Source organism: Sarcophilus harrisii, chromosome 3 (genome assembly GCF_902635505.1).
Source record: "Sarcophilus harrisii chromosome 3, mSarHar1.11, whole genome shotgun sequence".
NCBI classification, from domain to species: Eukaryota; Metazoa; Chordata; class Mammalia; order Dasyuromorphia; family Dasyuridae; genus Sarcophilus; species Sarcophilus harrisii.
The window spans coordinates 475013858-475031491 of NC_045428.1; the positions used below are offsets into that span (position 1 = coordinate 475013858).

Consider the following 17634-nt stretch of genomic DNA (forward strand, 5'->3'; position numbering starts at 1 on the left):
TTGGTCCCATTTTATAATTTGTTAATCTAAATAGCTGTTGGGAAAAGGTTAAAAAAGATTTTTTTAAAGGTCTCAAACGTGAACAATGGACTTTTTTCTGAAAAGAATATAAACAATCTTCCCACTAAAGAGAGCTTTGAGGGAGCTTAGATTTGTAATTGAGGGATGAGGGTAGGAATAGGAGGAAGAAAAGGAAAGTCACTAATTTATTTTTCCACTTAAAGAAACTTGAAGAGGAAAAATCTTTCAGGCTTGGGGGATTTTTTTTTTTTTTTTTACTATATAATTCAGAGCTATTTATTCTTCTTTAGGCAGAAATCAATTAAATTGCTCCATATTGGGACTGAAATAAATGCAGATAGAATAAAAAGGGGCACATGGGGGAAAGTTACTTAAGGCCAAAATCTGCGTCCTAAAACTTTTCTCGATTCCCCTCCTCCCCCAAATAATTTTTCCATACACTGTGTTCTAAATTTCTCGAGGGATGGAAATTAAGTAGGTATTGTTGTGGGGTTCATAGCAATAGGTTACAGCGAATAAGTAGGGGCGGGCCGGGGCCTGGTGAGGAGGAGGAGGTAGGGTTAATAGCAAAGATGCGGCCAGACAGGAGAGTAATAAAAGGGTGTGTTTGTGTGCCTAAGTGAGGCTTGTACAGTGGAGAAGGGTGGCTTGTGGGTGGGGGTGAAGAGGGGAAAGGGGTAAAAGGGGCGGGGTGGAGCCGGGTAAGAGTGAAGCGGTCAGGGGGAGGGTCTGCGAGTCCGGGACAGAATTCGCACCACTCTCAGGGCTTGTGTCCGCTTGGGGGGAGGGTTTCCAACGCCTGAACAGTTGCTGCGGAGCATTTCTGGGCTCACATAGCAAAAGATTGTCAGGAGAGAGGGAGAGGGAGAGTGGAGCTGCCGGAAGTGTCTGCTAGCAGCCGCGGGGGCCGCCGCCGTAGCAGCTACAGCAGCTGTAGCCAGATAAACTTTCCAGTTTTAGCCCAGGAGCCAGGAGACCAAGGAGCCCTACATGCCCCGGAGCAACAATGCAACCATATGACAGCCACCTAATTCGACCCACTCTTTTGCCATCCGCCTGCACTTCCCCTCCCTCATCCTCCGGTGGAGATTGAGGCAGGGAGGGAATCGCTATATCCCCTACAAAGAAGTTCCCCGAGGAGGTGCAGGATCGGGGGAGGGGGGCCCCCATTTTCTGTGCACCTTTCTCTGAGCGCCCCGGCCCTCCTCCTACCGCCTTCCTGCTTCGTTTTTCGGTCTGTCCAGGGTTAGATTCCCGAGTTGGCTTTCTTTTCTACTTGACTTGAAGAGTCCCAGGCTGTTGTCGCCAGCGTCGCGTCTGTGCCATGGGGCTGCCCACTTTGGAGTTCAGTGATTCCTACTTGGACAGCCCAGACTTCAGGGAGCGTCTGCAGTGTCACGAGATTGAACTGGAGCGGACTAATAAATTCATTAAAGAGCTCATCAAGGACGGATCCCTGCTTATTGGGGCTTTGAGGAGTGAGTATGGTTCGAGGGCACGGGGTGAGGAACGCAGTCCGAGGCGACCCTCAGGATACCAGGCCGTGGGGGTGGGGTGGGGGACGCGAGGGAACCCGGGGCTTCTTTTGTTTGAATGGGTCTCGGGAAAAATGCTGAAGAGCTCCCCTGCTGGTAGCCAAAAAAGTTTGTTCTTAAGGTGTGCTAGCCTGACTTTATTTAAATAATCACCGTCTCCCCAGCCCCCGCCCCACAGTTCTGAAGACACTGGAGGGAGAAAATCTCTGACTTTGGAAAAAAAAAATGTTATTTAGTATTTGTTATAACTCCCTCCTTTCCCTCCTCTTCCAATCTTGTAAAGGAATTGGGGATTCCCGGACACTTAGGGCAGTAAATTTCAAAATCAACTTGCTCTCCATTAACTGAGCAAATTTTAAGAGTTTAAGAATTATGAGTAAAAATGGAGAACTATTAATAGATATAAAACTGAAGGAAAATTATATATTCATAAATATATTTAATACATATGTATTACATGCGCCCAAATTGCTTGGGGAATGGGGGTGATCCTTGTGAGCACACATATACGAATACACTGGCTAGATTAAAGATGACAAATTGTCACTTGACAACTAGTAGATTCTCCCCTACCAATATTTTCTATGACTGCAGACTAGATAGACACTCTTCCCGTCTCCTGTCCTCTGAACTTACGTCTTTCTAGCTAGGCTTCCTACTGTAGGTCACCTGAGGAATTGGATGTGCACTAACTGGCTCTGAGCAAATGAATCATACACACTGGATTGGGGGAAGGGAGAGACGAAATCTCAATAACTTCAATTAGCACATGTCCAAATGGGAAAACTGAAGTAATTAGGCAAAGTTCTTTTCGCCTCGACCTTTGGTATCCTTCCCTCCCTTTTCATCAAGTTTCTGACTCCATCTAGCTCTGGTGGTCTTAGTTTATCTCCTTCTTCCTGATTGGAGGGATCTGATATTTTGTTGTTGTTGTTGTTAAGTCATTAAACCAATTGGGGCTTATGGAGTTAACCGCCTCCTGCATATTTATATTTTGATTGAGAAAAAACAACCCTGTTTTGAGTAAGGTTAAGGAATCAAATTCTAATTATAGATTTCTAGTTTCACTAAAGGATGGTTGGTCATAGCCTTCTGATTGGTTTTCCTGATGCAAGTCTCTCCACCCTCCAGTTCATCCTCCACCCAGCTGTCAAAGTGATCTTGGGAAAAAGAAGTTCTGACCATGTCACAACCCCATTCAATACATTCCAGTGGCTGCCTGTTACCTCCTGACTTTTCCACGAACAAGACAGTCCATCTCTCTGGCACAAGATATTTTCTCTGACTGTTCCCATGACTTGAATGCTCCTCCTCCTCTGCTTTGACTACTGATGTCCGGGTCTTACTTTGTTCAGTCATTTTTCAATCGTGACTTACTCTTTGTAATCTCATTTGAGGTTTTCTTGCCAAAGATACTGGAATGGCTTGCCATTTCTTTCTTCAATTCATTTTACCGATGAGGAAACTGAGGCAAAGTTAAGTGATTTGCCCAGGATTACACAGCTAATAAGTAGCTGAGACTAGATTTGAACTCAGGAAGATGGGTCTTCCTGATCTCAAGCTAGTACTCTATCCACTGTACCACCTAGCTACCCATTTAAAAAAAAAAAAAAAAAGAACTTTTGTTTAGTCATGTTCAGTCCTTTGTGACTCCGTTTGGAGCTTTCTTGCTAAAGATACTGGAGTTGTTTGACATTTCTTTCTCCAGCTCATTTTACAGGTGAGGAAACTGAGGCAAACAGGGTTACATTCACTTACCCAGAGTCACCCAGGTAGTGAGTATCTAAGGCCAATTTGAACTTACCTTCCTGATCCCAGGCTAGAATTCTATCCATTGGGCTACTTAGCTGCCTTCCTTTGAACTAAAATTCTACCTTCTAAAGAAAGCATTCCCCCAACTACTTTTAATGCCATTGCCTTCCCTTTGTTAATTATCTCCTATTTATCTTACATATAGCTTGCTTTGTATATATTTGTGTGCTTGTCTCCTCTTTAGATTGTAAGGTCAGTTGAGGATAGGAGCTCTCTTTTTGCCTCTTTTTGTAACCCCAGTGCTTAGCATAGTGCCTAGCATATAGTAAATGCTTAATGTTTATTGACTTATTTCAAATATAAAATCTGTTTAGTTTAAAATCTTTCATCACCTGCTCACTTCCCCACCTTTTCATTTTTTGGGTAGACATTCCTTTCTCCTTTCCCCCCACATAAAATCTAGTCTCTTTACTTTTTTTTTTTTTTTTTTTTTCTTTAACAGAGGATATTATCTCCCAACTCCAGGGCATTTTCCCAGACTGTGCCCTAAGCTTAGAAATCTCTCCCTCTTCATTTCCATTTTCTGACTCCTTTACTTACCAGATCAAATCATTCCTTCTACATTCTGGTTGTTTTTCTTTTCTCGGGCTATAGTTAATAGGATTTAGGATTGAATTGACTTGATTATTTTACAGGGAAAGAAACAGACTCAGAAGTCAAGTTATTCAAGACTAAGTGGAAGAGTAAGAGGTCAGATCCAGGTCTTCTAATTCCCCAGGTTTTGTGCTCTTTGCCCTGTGTTACCTTAGAGCTCCATAAACAGAGGCTGTGTGAGGTCTGAGAGGAGAAAAGTTACTAAAAGCTTGGGAATTGGAGTGGGAAATCAAGGAAGAATTGATGGAAGAGGGAGGATTAATATTGGACTTTAGAAGACATTCATATGGCTTTATGTCACAAAGTGATCCAGGCCATTGTCTCTAGTATGTTGGTACTTCTTGGAAAACAGTTGTCCAAGAGGGAGATAGTAAGAATTTGTAATGGAGATATGGATTTCAGTGGGAATAAAGTTAGTGACAGTTGGAAGGCGCTAATGGAAGTGAAATGCCTAGACTTGGTACTTATTGAGAAAAGTTTCAATCATGAGTAAGTGATAGTGACATTAAAAGAGAGAGTAAAATCTAAAGGAGATGCTGGGCTTGGGGAGAAAGTGATAACTTATGCTTTGGAGATAGTAAAGCAGTGGATCAAGAGATAGAAGAAGCAGAAAATTGGTGTTTCAGAAACAAAATGAGAAAGAAGAGACTCCAGAAGAAGGGAGGGGTTTATGGTGACTTCTGCTGCTGACAGATCAAGGAAGTGCCAGATGAGGGATGCAGATATTCTATTATACTGTGTCTACTTAGAGCTCTTCTAGAGTACTGTGTTCTGTTCTTGGTGCCTTGTTTCAGAAATAATGTTGATAAACCAGAGGGTATTCATTCAGAAGCAGATGGTGATTGAGCGTGGAAAACCACGTGAGGAATTTTTGAGAGAATTGGAGGTGAATTGGAAAAATCAGCATTTAGTTGTTTTATTATTGTTTTATTTATTATATTGTTTTATTATTAGGGGCCTGTGGATCATGATGTTTTCAAGTACTGTCATGGGGAAGAGAGTAGATAGGTGAAAGTTTTAAAGAAGCACATTTCAGCTGAACATAATGAAAAAATTTCTTAGAAATTACAGTTGTCCAAAAGATAATTGGGCATTTCTAAGAATGCCCTGTAACTGGAGATTTTCTCAGAGATCAGATTAACACATATAGGATAGATTCCAGTTTAGGAATGCTTCATAAGTCACAAAGTTCCTTTCCAGCTCTAAGATTATATAAGGTTGATGACTGAGAAAAAGACATTGAATATGCCATTTAGGAAATCCTTGGTGGTGTTAATCCCACTTCTCCAACTCTTGTCTGTTTCCATCTAGACAACTTTGTTTAAGGAATTCAAAAGTCAGAAAGTACAAAATGGGGCTCATTGTCTTTCCTTCTAAATCTGTCTTTCTTCCTAATTTCCCAATTTTGTTTGTTACTATCTTTTTATTCTCCTATGTTCAGACTCAATTCTTTTTGACTCCACTCTTTCACCCTTCTTTCACATTTACAAATTACTTCAACTTTGTGTTGCGTTTTCACTTGCATCTTCTATCCGATCTTGCCAAATGATCTTGTGTGTGTGTCTCTATATGCATTTGTTTATAAATAAATAAATAAATATATATACTTACATAAGTTTGACTTCTGGGTGATATTATCAGAACTGTTAAAGAAGTGATTGGGTGTGTGGGTGGGGGTCTCCTGTCCAGGCTTTATATGAACCAAACACCATATGGATGTGTTATTACTCTGTACCTTTTATCTTTATTAGAGCAAGAAGCTATACTTATAATTATGTAATCTCAAAAAATAAATTTTAACTTTTTGGATTGGTTTCTTACTTGATCAGATTTAAAATTATATATATACATATATAAACAAAAAGTATATATACTATATATATATAAACAAAAATTATAGATATATATCATTTTGATAGCTTTTGGTTTCCTGTTTCCATAAATTTTGCTTTAAATAACATTTCTGCCGATTGTTATATAGCCTTAGGTATTCATTTCACAGTTGTTTCTTGAGTAGCACCTACTATAAGGAAATGTTTTAGGCACAAGTCTTAAGTTCTATAGAGGATCCAGAGTCCTTGCTCACAATTAATTCACAGTCTAGTAGTGGGAATTAAATCTCAGTTTTCTCTTTTGTGCAATGAAGAAGTTGGAGTAGATAATTTTTAAAGTCCCTTCTAGCTCTAAATCTGTGATCCTTGAAAGAAGACATGGATAATATTATAAAGATTTCAGGTTTCAGTGGGCTAATAGAGGGTGGGCAAGGAAAGGGCCCCTGAAATCCTATTTCTCTCCTGCCTAGGTTAAATCTCTCTGCTTCCCCAGGGAGAACCAATGGATCAGCTATGGCTCCTATAGGCTAGCTTGTTAGTTTTACTCAAGTAGGCAATAGGGCTCCCTTTCCAAGCTCCTTGAGCTTTCCCAACTCTATCTTTTCTCTGCTGTAAGACTGTTTTGTGATTTTTTAGGAGTGTTAGGAAAACAGTAGAGAAGTAAGGATTTAAAAATTTGGCCCTATATTTGCATGAATGTGGTAGTTGAGAATAGATAAGAGAGAGAGAGAGTGAGTGTGAGGAGAGGAAAAAACATGAAACTCCTTGGGGAGGAATAATCCACATTAAGAGGTAGTAAGCAAGGATGAGGAACCAATGAAGATGAAGAAAGTAGAGAGTGATAGGAAAACATGAAGTGGGTGATGTCTCTGAAGCTATTGGAGAGTGACATCCAGAAGAAAGGGGTGAAAAGAAGAAAGCAATGTGAGATACTTTAAAAGCTCAAATAAAAGTTTTTGAGAGAACAGTTACAGTAGATTGGTAGTGATGGAAGTCTTATTTGCGAAGGGCTGGGAAGAGAATGAAGTAGTAGTACTATTGACTGTAGATAACCTTTTAAAGAAATTTGCCCATAAAACCCGAGGGAGAAAAAAAGCTGGTAATGGTAAGGAGTACATGGGTCATGGAAAAGCTGTTTGAAGGTTGGTGAAAGCTAAGAATGTATGTAAACAGGAAGGAGGAGGGGATGGATGGTTGGGGACTGTTTAAAGATGCTTGAGAGGAAAAAAGTGATAGCTAGAGTCATGTTGTAAAAGGAGGAAAGACAAAATGGGATCACTGGCACAAAGAAAAGACAGATATAGCTGGGAGTAGATCTTTTAGTAACCAAAAGAAAAATAATAGCTAATACTTAATAGCTATTATTACATAATACTTTAAAATTTATGAAGAGGCTTTACAAAGGATCTTATTTGATCCTTGCAATAGCCCTAAGAATCAGATGTTATTATCTCCATTTTACAGATGGGGAAATTGATGCATTTAGAGCTTAAATTGCTTCTCAGGGATCACTCAACAGCTAGTAAGCTGTCTGAAGCAAGATTTGAACTCAGATATTCCTGACTCCAGGTCCAGCATTCTATTTACAATGCCACCTCACTACTTTAGAGAGCACAATTGAGAGTACAGAGTATTGAGGAATAGAGGGAGGAAACTAGGTGTCTTCAGATCAAATAATTTTTTTTTCTGAAGTAGTCATGTTATCTGCTATAATTATGGGTACTTGGGCTTTATAGGAGAATAAATATAAAGTCACTGTTCGGGGATTGAGATAAAGGAGTCTATGAGGAAAAAAGCAGAAATACTGAGCTTCAACAAAGCTCAGCTGAAGTCATGCATCATATACTGGTAGCTGGTGAAATCAGATTTGTTTTTTTTTTTCTTTCTTTAACCAAGTTGAGCAGTTAAGGAACAGGAGTGGGAAAAACAGATGGTGGGTTTACATAGGGATGAAGAGAGAAGGACCTGGGAGTTGTGGAAGATAAGAGATTCAAAGGGTTCTAGTGTGGAGACTAATGAAATGATTGGGCATTTTAGCAAATGAAGGAGAATATGACAGCTGTCTGGGGAAATAGGTATGGGTCGAAAAACTGGCAGTCATAATGATAATAAATAGGAAATAGGTTGATGGTGAATGATCCAGTAGAATATAATAGGCTTAATAGCAGAGAATGTCCATTTTATGGTCTTTAAATCCCCAACACCTAGCTTGCTTAGTGCTAGGGACATACTAGGTATATAATAAAAGACTTTTGATTGAACTGAGTAAGGAAGTGAAAGAGGGTTGAAAAATGTGTTGTCATTGAATCGTGGAATTCAAAATTTTCATTCTTGGAGATGGTAATATTCCAAGAGAGATTGTGTAATAATTGCAGTGTTTGGTTAAAGTGACATGGAAGAGGGAGTTTTTAGAATTAAGAAAGTAAAGGTTTTGGGTAGATAGGAAGTAAGAAGGGTCACCAATGTCAGTGTTCATATTTTTTAAGATAATTACAATAATAATTACAACAATAATTACTCATTCTTTAAGATTTTTTTGCATTAAATATAGTAGCTAATATGTGCATAATTTACAAGTAAATATATACATTGTGAGTGTGCACTTAGATATATTTTACTGATAGGATTGTCTTATAAAAAGAAAGTTTGGAGACTGGTACTGTAGATGACAGCAACAAGAGGCTGTCAGCATTGAAATTTTTAAGTAATGATGACATAATAATAATAATCTGTAATTGGAAGTAGGAAAGAAAGAAAGTGGCAGTATTTCCTGGTTCTTAGAAAGAGGGAGGGATGACTGGAATGGAGACCGTTGTGTAGCTGTGGTGATTTCATTTTCTGGGAAATTGCAATTTGGGTTTCAAGCTAATGTTGCCTTTAAAAAAGACATCACTGCAATATTGATTATCCCCTCCTCCACACTTTTTTTTTTTTTTTTTTTTTTTTTTTTTTTTTTTTTTTTTTAATGACGGATGAGTGGAGAAAGATAAGGGGAAGACTGTGGTGATCCAACACTGATTTGCTTTGTAGGGTAGGAGACAAAGAACATTGGAGTAGAGATAACATAGGGGTGTGAAATGAATCATCGACATTCAGATCTCCTCCTCCATGTTGCTGCCTCTGCTTATTGAACAAAAGTGACTTAGGAAACTAGGGTTGCTGTTTGAGTTGGTTTCATTTCCATATTAAAATATTTTGTTTATTTGTCTGATTGCAGTGTTCTTTTCAGGGCACTTGGAGGAATTTTGTTCCTTAGATATTGAAACTCAGATCCTCCATCCATAATTATTCTAGAAGCTTATCCTATTTATATCTAGTACAGATTTTACATGACTAAAATGAATGAATTCTGTCACTCAAATGGTTCTGAATTCATTCTTACATATATATTTTAAATAAAGTCATCCATTCATTGAGTCATAAACTCATATAAGTGGGAAGATTCCAAGATTTAAATATCCCATCCTAGCCTGTCCCATGAGCTTAAGGCCACATCACTAATTGCCTACTGGACATTTCAAACCATATTTCCTAGAGACATTTTAAATTTAATATATCTAAAACTTAACTTATTTCTACTTCCTCTTAAACATACTACACTACCAAACTTTCTAGGTTCAATCAAAGGCATCCACCTGCCTCCCAATGTCTCAAATTTAGCCTCTTTATTAATGTGGATTCCTTACTTATAATGAATCAAATGCTAAATCTTACCATTTTTAATTTCCAAAAACCTTTCATGCAAACCCTTCTACACAGCTATCACCTTGTTTCAGGCCCTTATTACCTTTTGCTTGGATTTCCCAGTGAGGTTGGTCTCCCTTGTCTTAAGTCTCTCACTACTTTTCTCCATCTTCCATATGATAGTGAAGTAATTTTCCTTATAGGCAAAAGTGTCCACGTGACTTCCTTGGATAATTAACACCAGTGCCTTCCTATTATTGACTTTAGAATACAGTGTAAAATCTCCAGATTAGCTTTTAAAACCCTTCACAACTTGACCCAAGCTTAACTTTTTGGTTCATTGGACAAGAGTACATCTGTGCCTTTTTTGTGACTTATATGTGCCTGAAATGCACTATCTCCTTACCTTTCTGCTTTAGAGAATTTCTCTATAACACTATCTTCTATCTTAAGTCTTTTCTGATTCTCTCAAATGTCTTCTCTCCCAGATTACCTTGTACTTAACTACTTTGTATACATTTGTACTTATTAGCTTTTTATTTGTATTTCATATATTTTTATATATGAATTTGTCTTCTCCCTTAACATATAAACTCATTGTGAATAAGGATTGCTTCATTCTTTATACTTTGTATTCCTACTGCTTCACCTCGTGCCTGTTTCTTAAAAAATATTTTTTATTTTAATAGAATTACAGTGATAGTGTTTCTTTTTCTAATGCTCCTGCAGATGACTGTAATTTTTATTAATAATTTCTTGAGTAACTACTGTGTGTAAGGAACTATTCTAAATACTCTAAGGGGCTTAAGGGATTTAAGTCTAAGGGAATGGGCTTCAGGTCCTTCATTTTATTGCAGGTGACCCCAGAACTGTTAGTGAGGGCATAAGGCAAAGGAATGATTTCTTTTGATCTATCCATTCATAGCTGAATTTTTAACTTTAGAATTCACATGTTTTTTCTATTCTATCACTTAACTTTTAAACCTATGTTTAAAATCACAGCTCCGCCTTTTGTATATACTTTTTTATTTGGGTATTTGTTTCACCTCAAGCTAATGAGTTAAAATGACTTCATTTCACCATGAAAAACTTTGTGACCAGTGATTTTTGTATTCTTTGTCATGCTGGTAAATGCTGTGTTGTCATATTAAGTAATCTTTAGTTAAGAAAATATTTGTTACTGCATAGACCCATCTTGTTTTATAGTTCAGGCAGCATGACTCACCATCTCCACCCTTTTGATCAATGTATTACTGTCATTCTTTATGAATCTTGAACTTTTAACAGATTACAGTCTTTGCTTTATATGTGAAATCATACACTATATTATTAAAGCACTTCTTCCTCCCTCCAGCTTCTGTGCACATAAATTGAAAAGAAAATCAATTAAAATGACATAACTTCAATTGCTACTTGCTGACAGCCTGGGCTTCTGTTAGCAAAGGAGGCTTCTTTCTCTAAACTGAAGGAGTTTTGTTTTGTATGTCCCCACTGGCTTGGGTTTGGGAAGGAGAGACTTTGTCAGTGCACATTCTCCCACCCCATTCAGCTGCCTTTCACTTCCTCCTTTCTCATTTTTGACTCTATTCTGCTGCCTTTGGATTGCAAATATACAATGACTGGGGAGAGATAGAGCTTTGAACTTACGTTCCAATAGTTGTTGAAGAGGTTTAATCAAACAAGCAATTAGCAAGTGTTTATTAATAGCTTTCTGTGTTCCAAACATTGTGGTATAATTAAAAAACAGCTCCTACCTCCAAGAAGCTTACATTATAAGGGAAAAACAGCCTCTGTGTGTGTGTGTGTGTGTGTGTGTGTGTGTGTGTAAATCTGTGAATAAAATATAGAATAGGTAGATATATCACTAGCAGCTGGGGAGAAGGCAGAAAGACCTGCTTATAATATCTAAAATGTAGCCAGTATTTTAAAGTCAAAAGTAGGGATAGAGAGTGTACCAGGCCTGGGAAACATCCAATACACAGTTGGAATTGTAGATACAGTATCCTGTGAAAGCAACATATCCAGGAAACCAATATCTCTGCCTTATAATCTCGACATCTTTGACAGTTTGTAGCAGTAGGTCATTGAGAACACCTGGTTTAGAATCAGAAGACTTAATGATTGAGTCCTAGTTCTGCTTTTTTTTAACTTGTATGACCTTGAAAATTTCAGGCATCTTCACTAAACCTTAATTTCTTCATCTTCAAAATGGGAATTATCTTCACTTACCTCTTTGGTGAGGAACTGTTGTGAGATCACATGAGGTACTAGATGTGAAAATGCTTTGTAAATTTCCATGTGAATGTCAGTTGTGATTTTTTGGTTGCTATAATTAATGTTATATGTTAATATTTTAATATAGGGTAATTAGGTGGTACAATGAATAGAATGCTTGGTCTGGAGTTCAGAGGACCTGTTTTTAAATCTGATTCAGACAATGACTGTGGGATCCTGGGAAAGTCATTTTACAATTCTGTTTGCTTCAGTTTTCTCATCAATAAAAATCTTAAATAATATTAGCACCTACTTCCCAGGGTTGTTTTGAGGATCAAATGAGATAAATATTATTAAGTATTTAACCTAGTGCCTGGTACAGAGCATGTACTATATAAATATTTGCTATCATCATCATTACCATCACCTTAAAGAAGTAAAGGCTCACTAAAACACAGGAGACCTATCAGCTATATATCCTAATTTAAAATCTTTTTTCACTTAATGATATTTTATTTTTCTAATTATATGTAAAGATAGTTTTTAGCATTCATTTTTGTAAGATTTTGAGTTCTAAATTTTTCCCCTACCATTTCTTCCTTCCTCCTTCCCCAAGAAAGCAAAGAATCCGATATAGCCTATACATGTACAATCACATTAAGCTTATTTTCCTATTAGTCATGTTGTGAAAGAAGAATCAGAAAAAAAGGTAAAAACCACAAGAAAAAGAAACCGCCCAAAAGTGAAAGTAATATGTTTCAATATGCATTTAGTCTCCATAGTTCTTTCTCTGGATGTGGATGATGTTTTCCATCACAAGTCTTTTGGAATTGCTTGGATCACAGTATTGCTGAGAAAAGTTAAATCTATCATAGTTGATCATCACATAATCTTGCTGTTACTGTTTACTATGTTCTCCTAGTTCTGCTCACTTCACTCAGCATCAATTTATGTTAGTCTTTCTAAGCTTTTCTGAAATCAGCCTGCACATCATTTCTTATAGAATATAATATTTCATTACACTTGTATACCATAATTTGTTCAGCCATTCCCCAATTGATGGACATTCACTTAATTTCCAATTTCTTGACACTACAAAAAGAGTGCTTTAAACATTTTTGCCCAAATGGGTCCTTTTCCTTCTTTTAAGATCTCTTTGATTTAAAGATCTAATAGTGACTGCTGGATCAAAGGATATGCCCAGTTTTATAACCCTTTGGACATAGCTCCAAATTGCTTATTGAATTGGTTCATAGTTCCATTAATAATGCATTAGAGTCCCAGTTTTCCTGTATTCTTTCCAACATTTATCATTATCTTTCCCTGTCATCTTAGCCAATCTGATTGATGTGAAATGGTACCTCAAGAACTGTTTTAATTTGCATTTCTCTAATCAATAGTGATTGAGAGTATTTCTTCATCTGATAATTATCTGTTCATATCCTTTGACCATTGTCAACTGGGCAATTACTTGTATTCTTCTACATTTTACACAATTCTTTATATATTTTAGAAATAAGACTTTTATCAGAAGCATTGTTTGTTTCCCAGCTTTGTTTCCCTTCTAATCCTGGCTGCCTTGATTTTATTTGTGCACAAATCTTTTAAATTTAAAGTAGTCTAGATTATCCTTTTTGCATTTCATAATGTTCTCCATTTCTTCTTTGGTCATAAATACTTCCCTTCTCCAAAGACCTGACAGATGAACTATACTTTGTTCTCCTAATTTGCTTATAGCATTATCCTTTATGTCTAAATTATGAACCCATTTCCATCTTATATTAGTATAGGGTGTGAGATGTTGGTCTGTACTTAGTTTCTACTATACTGTTTTACAGTTTTCCCATCAGTTTTTGTCAAATGGTGAGTTCTTCTTGCAGAAACTGGAGTCTTTACATATATCAAATAGTAGATTACTATAATTATTTGCTATTATTTCTTGTGTATCTAATCTACTCTACCGATCCACCACTCTATTTCTTAGCTAGTACCAAATGGTTTTGATGACTGTTGCTTATGATACAATTTTAGGTCTTGTATGGCTAGGCCATCATTTGCATTTTTTTTTTTTTCATTAATTCCCTTGGTGTTGTTGACCTTTTTTTCTTAAAGGAGAATTTTGTTACTATTTTTTTTTCTAGTCTATAGAATAATTAACAAATAGCTAATAAGTACTTGAGGCTATATTTAAACTCAGGGCTTCCAGGCTCCAGTTCCAGCATTCTATTCTGTGTGCCATCTATGTGTGTGTGCGTGTATGTATGTATATATGTATATATGTGTGTATGTATATTTGGTTGAAGTCAACTTTGTTTACAGTTTTCCCTAAATTTGGTCTGACTGGTCTTTAAGTAACAAACCTAGACTGTCACCAGGTTGAAGTTTTTCTTGCTTGTGTAGGACCTAAATGAATTTCTGCTCTACTTCTTAATCTTCAAGGACCCTCACTTATATTTTAGGAGTATTCATGGGAAAGGAAGTTTGACTTTGTGAATTTATTCTCAAGAAGAGTTCCCTTTGGAAACTACAGAAATCAATATAGATTGGTCACCCCCCCTCTAGTTTTAGGAGTTGCTTAAGGGCCCAGAGAGGTTTTGCCTTGCCTACAGTCACATAGACAATATGAATCAGAAATAAGACTTCAGCTCAATTCTATCTTCTCTCCAGGATCAGCCTTTTATGAGCTAGACAGTGCTGTCATATTATATATATAAATGTATATTAGAATATGTAGTTAAGAAAATCCTTACAAAAATCTTATGTAGCCTGCCATTGTTTGAGAGTTTATTGCTTAGGAAGTGTAGGGAAAATGTATTTTTATTTAGCTTTCCCAAAAAATCATATTATTTTGTTGAATTAAGTTTTAATCCCATTTTTAGAAGAAATTAGAGACATTTGAAGACATCTTTTTTTCCCCTCCATGGAATGAATGTCATATTATTTAGAAACCCAAGCAAAGTTAAAATATTTCCTAAACTCTTATCTCCTTAACATAGTAGTTCAAGTTCTCATGTGGAAGCCATTGTTAAATACAAAAAGGAATGTTTTGGTTATTTTATTCATTGTTATTTATGTTTGTAATTAAAATACCTCACAGTTCTAATTTAACTTAAATCTCATATGATAAGGGTTAGTATAGCTTTCTCATCAAACCTTCTAAGTCATTTAGTTGAATTCAATCAAATGTATGAACCAGGAATTAAACTGGAGTAAATATGTTTGGTTCTTCTAGGCATTAAAGTTGGATATTTTGCATATGAAAACTATGCAGCATGCACATTTAAATAAAAATATTGGCTTATATTACAGTGGAATTAAATTAGTTTGTCTGATTACCTTCATTACTTTGTCCATGTTTTTTCATAGCACTAGCAGGTAGCATAATTCAGTTGCACATTATTATTTATTGTTGAATTATATGTTCTAACATTCATATGGTTTAAGCAGATCTCTCATATTTTAAATGAATAATAATAACAATATTAATAGCTATCTTTTACATAGTGTTTTAAGATTTGCAAAGCTCATTATATATGTTATCTCATTTGACCCTTATAACAGCCTTGTGACATAAGTACTTTTGTTTTCCCTATTTTTAAAATGAAGAAATTAAGGTGAACAGAGGTGAAATGAACTAGTAAGAACTAGAATGCATCTGGGGCACTATTTGAATATAAGCCCAGCACTTCATTGTTATATCTAGCTGCCTATGGGATTTGTATAATACTTCAGAGTTCATAAACAATGTTGCAAATACAATTTCATTTTATCTTTACAACTTGGAGGTAAGTCATGTTATTATTCCCATTTTCCAGATATGCAAATTCATATCAAAAGTGACTTGTCCAGGGTCACACCTAATAAGCATTTAAAACACCATTTAACTATGGTAATTCTTTGAAGTAGAGCCCCACATGGCTCTTTTGAGTTACTGAAGCATTTTCCTCTTGACAGTAGAAGGTCCCAGAAAAAGCTTGAAAGGCTTTCTGTTTAATCAAAGGAAGACCAAACTTAAGGAAGTATATATTGGAAAGGCAGCATGAAATAGTAGAAAGAGTATGGGAGTTAGAAGATATGGGTTCAAATTTTGCTCTGCCACTTACAGTGTGACCTTGGGAAAATTGCTTGACCTATCAGGCAGTTCTCTTCAATTATAAAAATGGGAATGATAAGGTATAGTGTGAGGAAGATGTTGACTTGGTTTATCTTACTCATCTCATTCTTCAAAACTAGAATAAAAGGTGGCTCAATGTGTCAAGTTTGTTGTTGTCTATTGTTTCTAACAGTTATTCTTTTTGACATAGTTGTTAGCAATATTGTTTTTGTTCTTTTTTGATAACCTAAGGCAGGAGTTAGGAAATCAGATTATCTTGATTTGTTCAAAATCTGACTTGAACCAGATGTTTCTGACCCTTGCTATATCTATTAACTCTGCTAACTGTGTGTTCCACTTCCCAATCATGTTAATTAATAGAGACTTAACTGTATTTTTAAATTTTGATTTCAGCCCCAGAACTGCAGATCAATTAATTCATAGAATCTGAGTTTCCTTATCTTTGTGTGAAATGAATATTGTAATACTTAACAGTACCAATATCATTACTGTCATTATTACAAAAACCCTTTGTTAACTGTCAAATGCTATATAAAAGTAGCTACTAGTAGGATAGTTTAACTCAATGACAATGCTGGTATTATGAGGACAGAAATGATTATATATGATCATGAATGAGAACCAGAAAGAGCCTTTGGCCATCTAGTCAACTCTTCTCTCTACATATTAGGAAACTGAGGGCCAGGGAAATTAAGTAACCTTGCTTGAAATTTCAAAGATATTTAGTGAGGCTCTTAGTGCCCCTATGATCTGGAAAATCATTGTAAAATTTTTTGACCCTTCCTTTGTACCCATAGAAGAAGTCTGAATTTTTTTTCTTTTTTGGAGTGTTACAATATTGTATTATAAAACTTGGGGCATTTGGTCATAGGCTTTATATAGATCAATATTAGGTAAAAAAAAAAAATATATATATATATATATATATATATATATATATATATATATATATATTATGCATCCTGAGTTCCTAACTTTTTCTGTTATCTGCTGGCTTTTGCATGTCATCTGTTTTTGCAGAACCTCTTTCTTCCATAAATTCCATTTTATTTCTTTTGTCTACCTGTGATATAGCAAAACGTTGATGGGCAAAGTCTCAATGTGGAAAGGATAACTGTACTGACTGAGTGACAGGTATTGTGATAAGTACTGTATACCAGCAGGGGAGGTAGTATAACTTATAGTGTCATTGAATCCAGAGTTATTAATAATAATGATTAGTAAATATGGGACATGAGATTTTAATTCAGAACTTTGTAACTTTCATTTCAGCAACTTATTCCATAAATTGCTGTACATAGGTTCCATTGAAAGCAAATTAATGTTTGTCAAATTTTTTTTTTATTCAGCATTATATAATATTCCTTCCCTCTTTTCAGTTTTTTTAGGCTTTGATCCTATTATCTAATCTTCAGGAAATCTAATTGTTATTTTTAGAAGTTAGAAGTAGGGGAAGAGCTAGTTGAAACTGTCAAAGAATGATAAATAAAATCCCCTCCATTTTGTATGTTATTTAATTTATTAATTTCTTATCACAATTAACTTCAACAAGTAAACAGTTAATATAGAGAAAATCTTTAAAATAAAACTCAAACATTTGTTTTTGATTAAAAATAAATTTTAACAAAATAGAAATATGGATAATTTTTAGCTTTTATGACCCTTCCTAAATATATCCGGGAATGTATTGTTGGCTCCTTTTTGAAAAACAATTTGTTAGTTTATATACTTCATTTAATGCTTATCTAACTCACTTTGAAATACTTTATCTATCCACATCTTTGTTCTTTTCATATTTGTGATTAAAATGTCTCTCATTTCATTGATG

The 17634-nt window shown here is 35.8% G+C and overlaps 1 protein-coding gene across 1 annotated transcript in view; it reads left to right on the forward strand.

The window, feature by feature from the left end:
* Nucleotides 1-717: 717 nt before the first annotated feature.
* ARHGAP42 (Rho GTPase activating protein 42) overlaps nucleotides 718-17634 on the forward strand; it is a 384162-nt gene continuing 367245 nt past the window's right edge. The window contains exon 1 of the mRNA XM_003764271.4: nucleotides 718-1499. Within this exon, the coding sequence (XP_003764319.1) occupies nucleotides 1346-1499 (154 nt within the window). The 5' untranslated portion in view covers nucleotides 718-1345. The remainder of the gene's footprint in view (nucleotides 1500-17634) is intronic.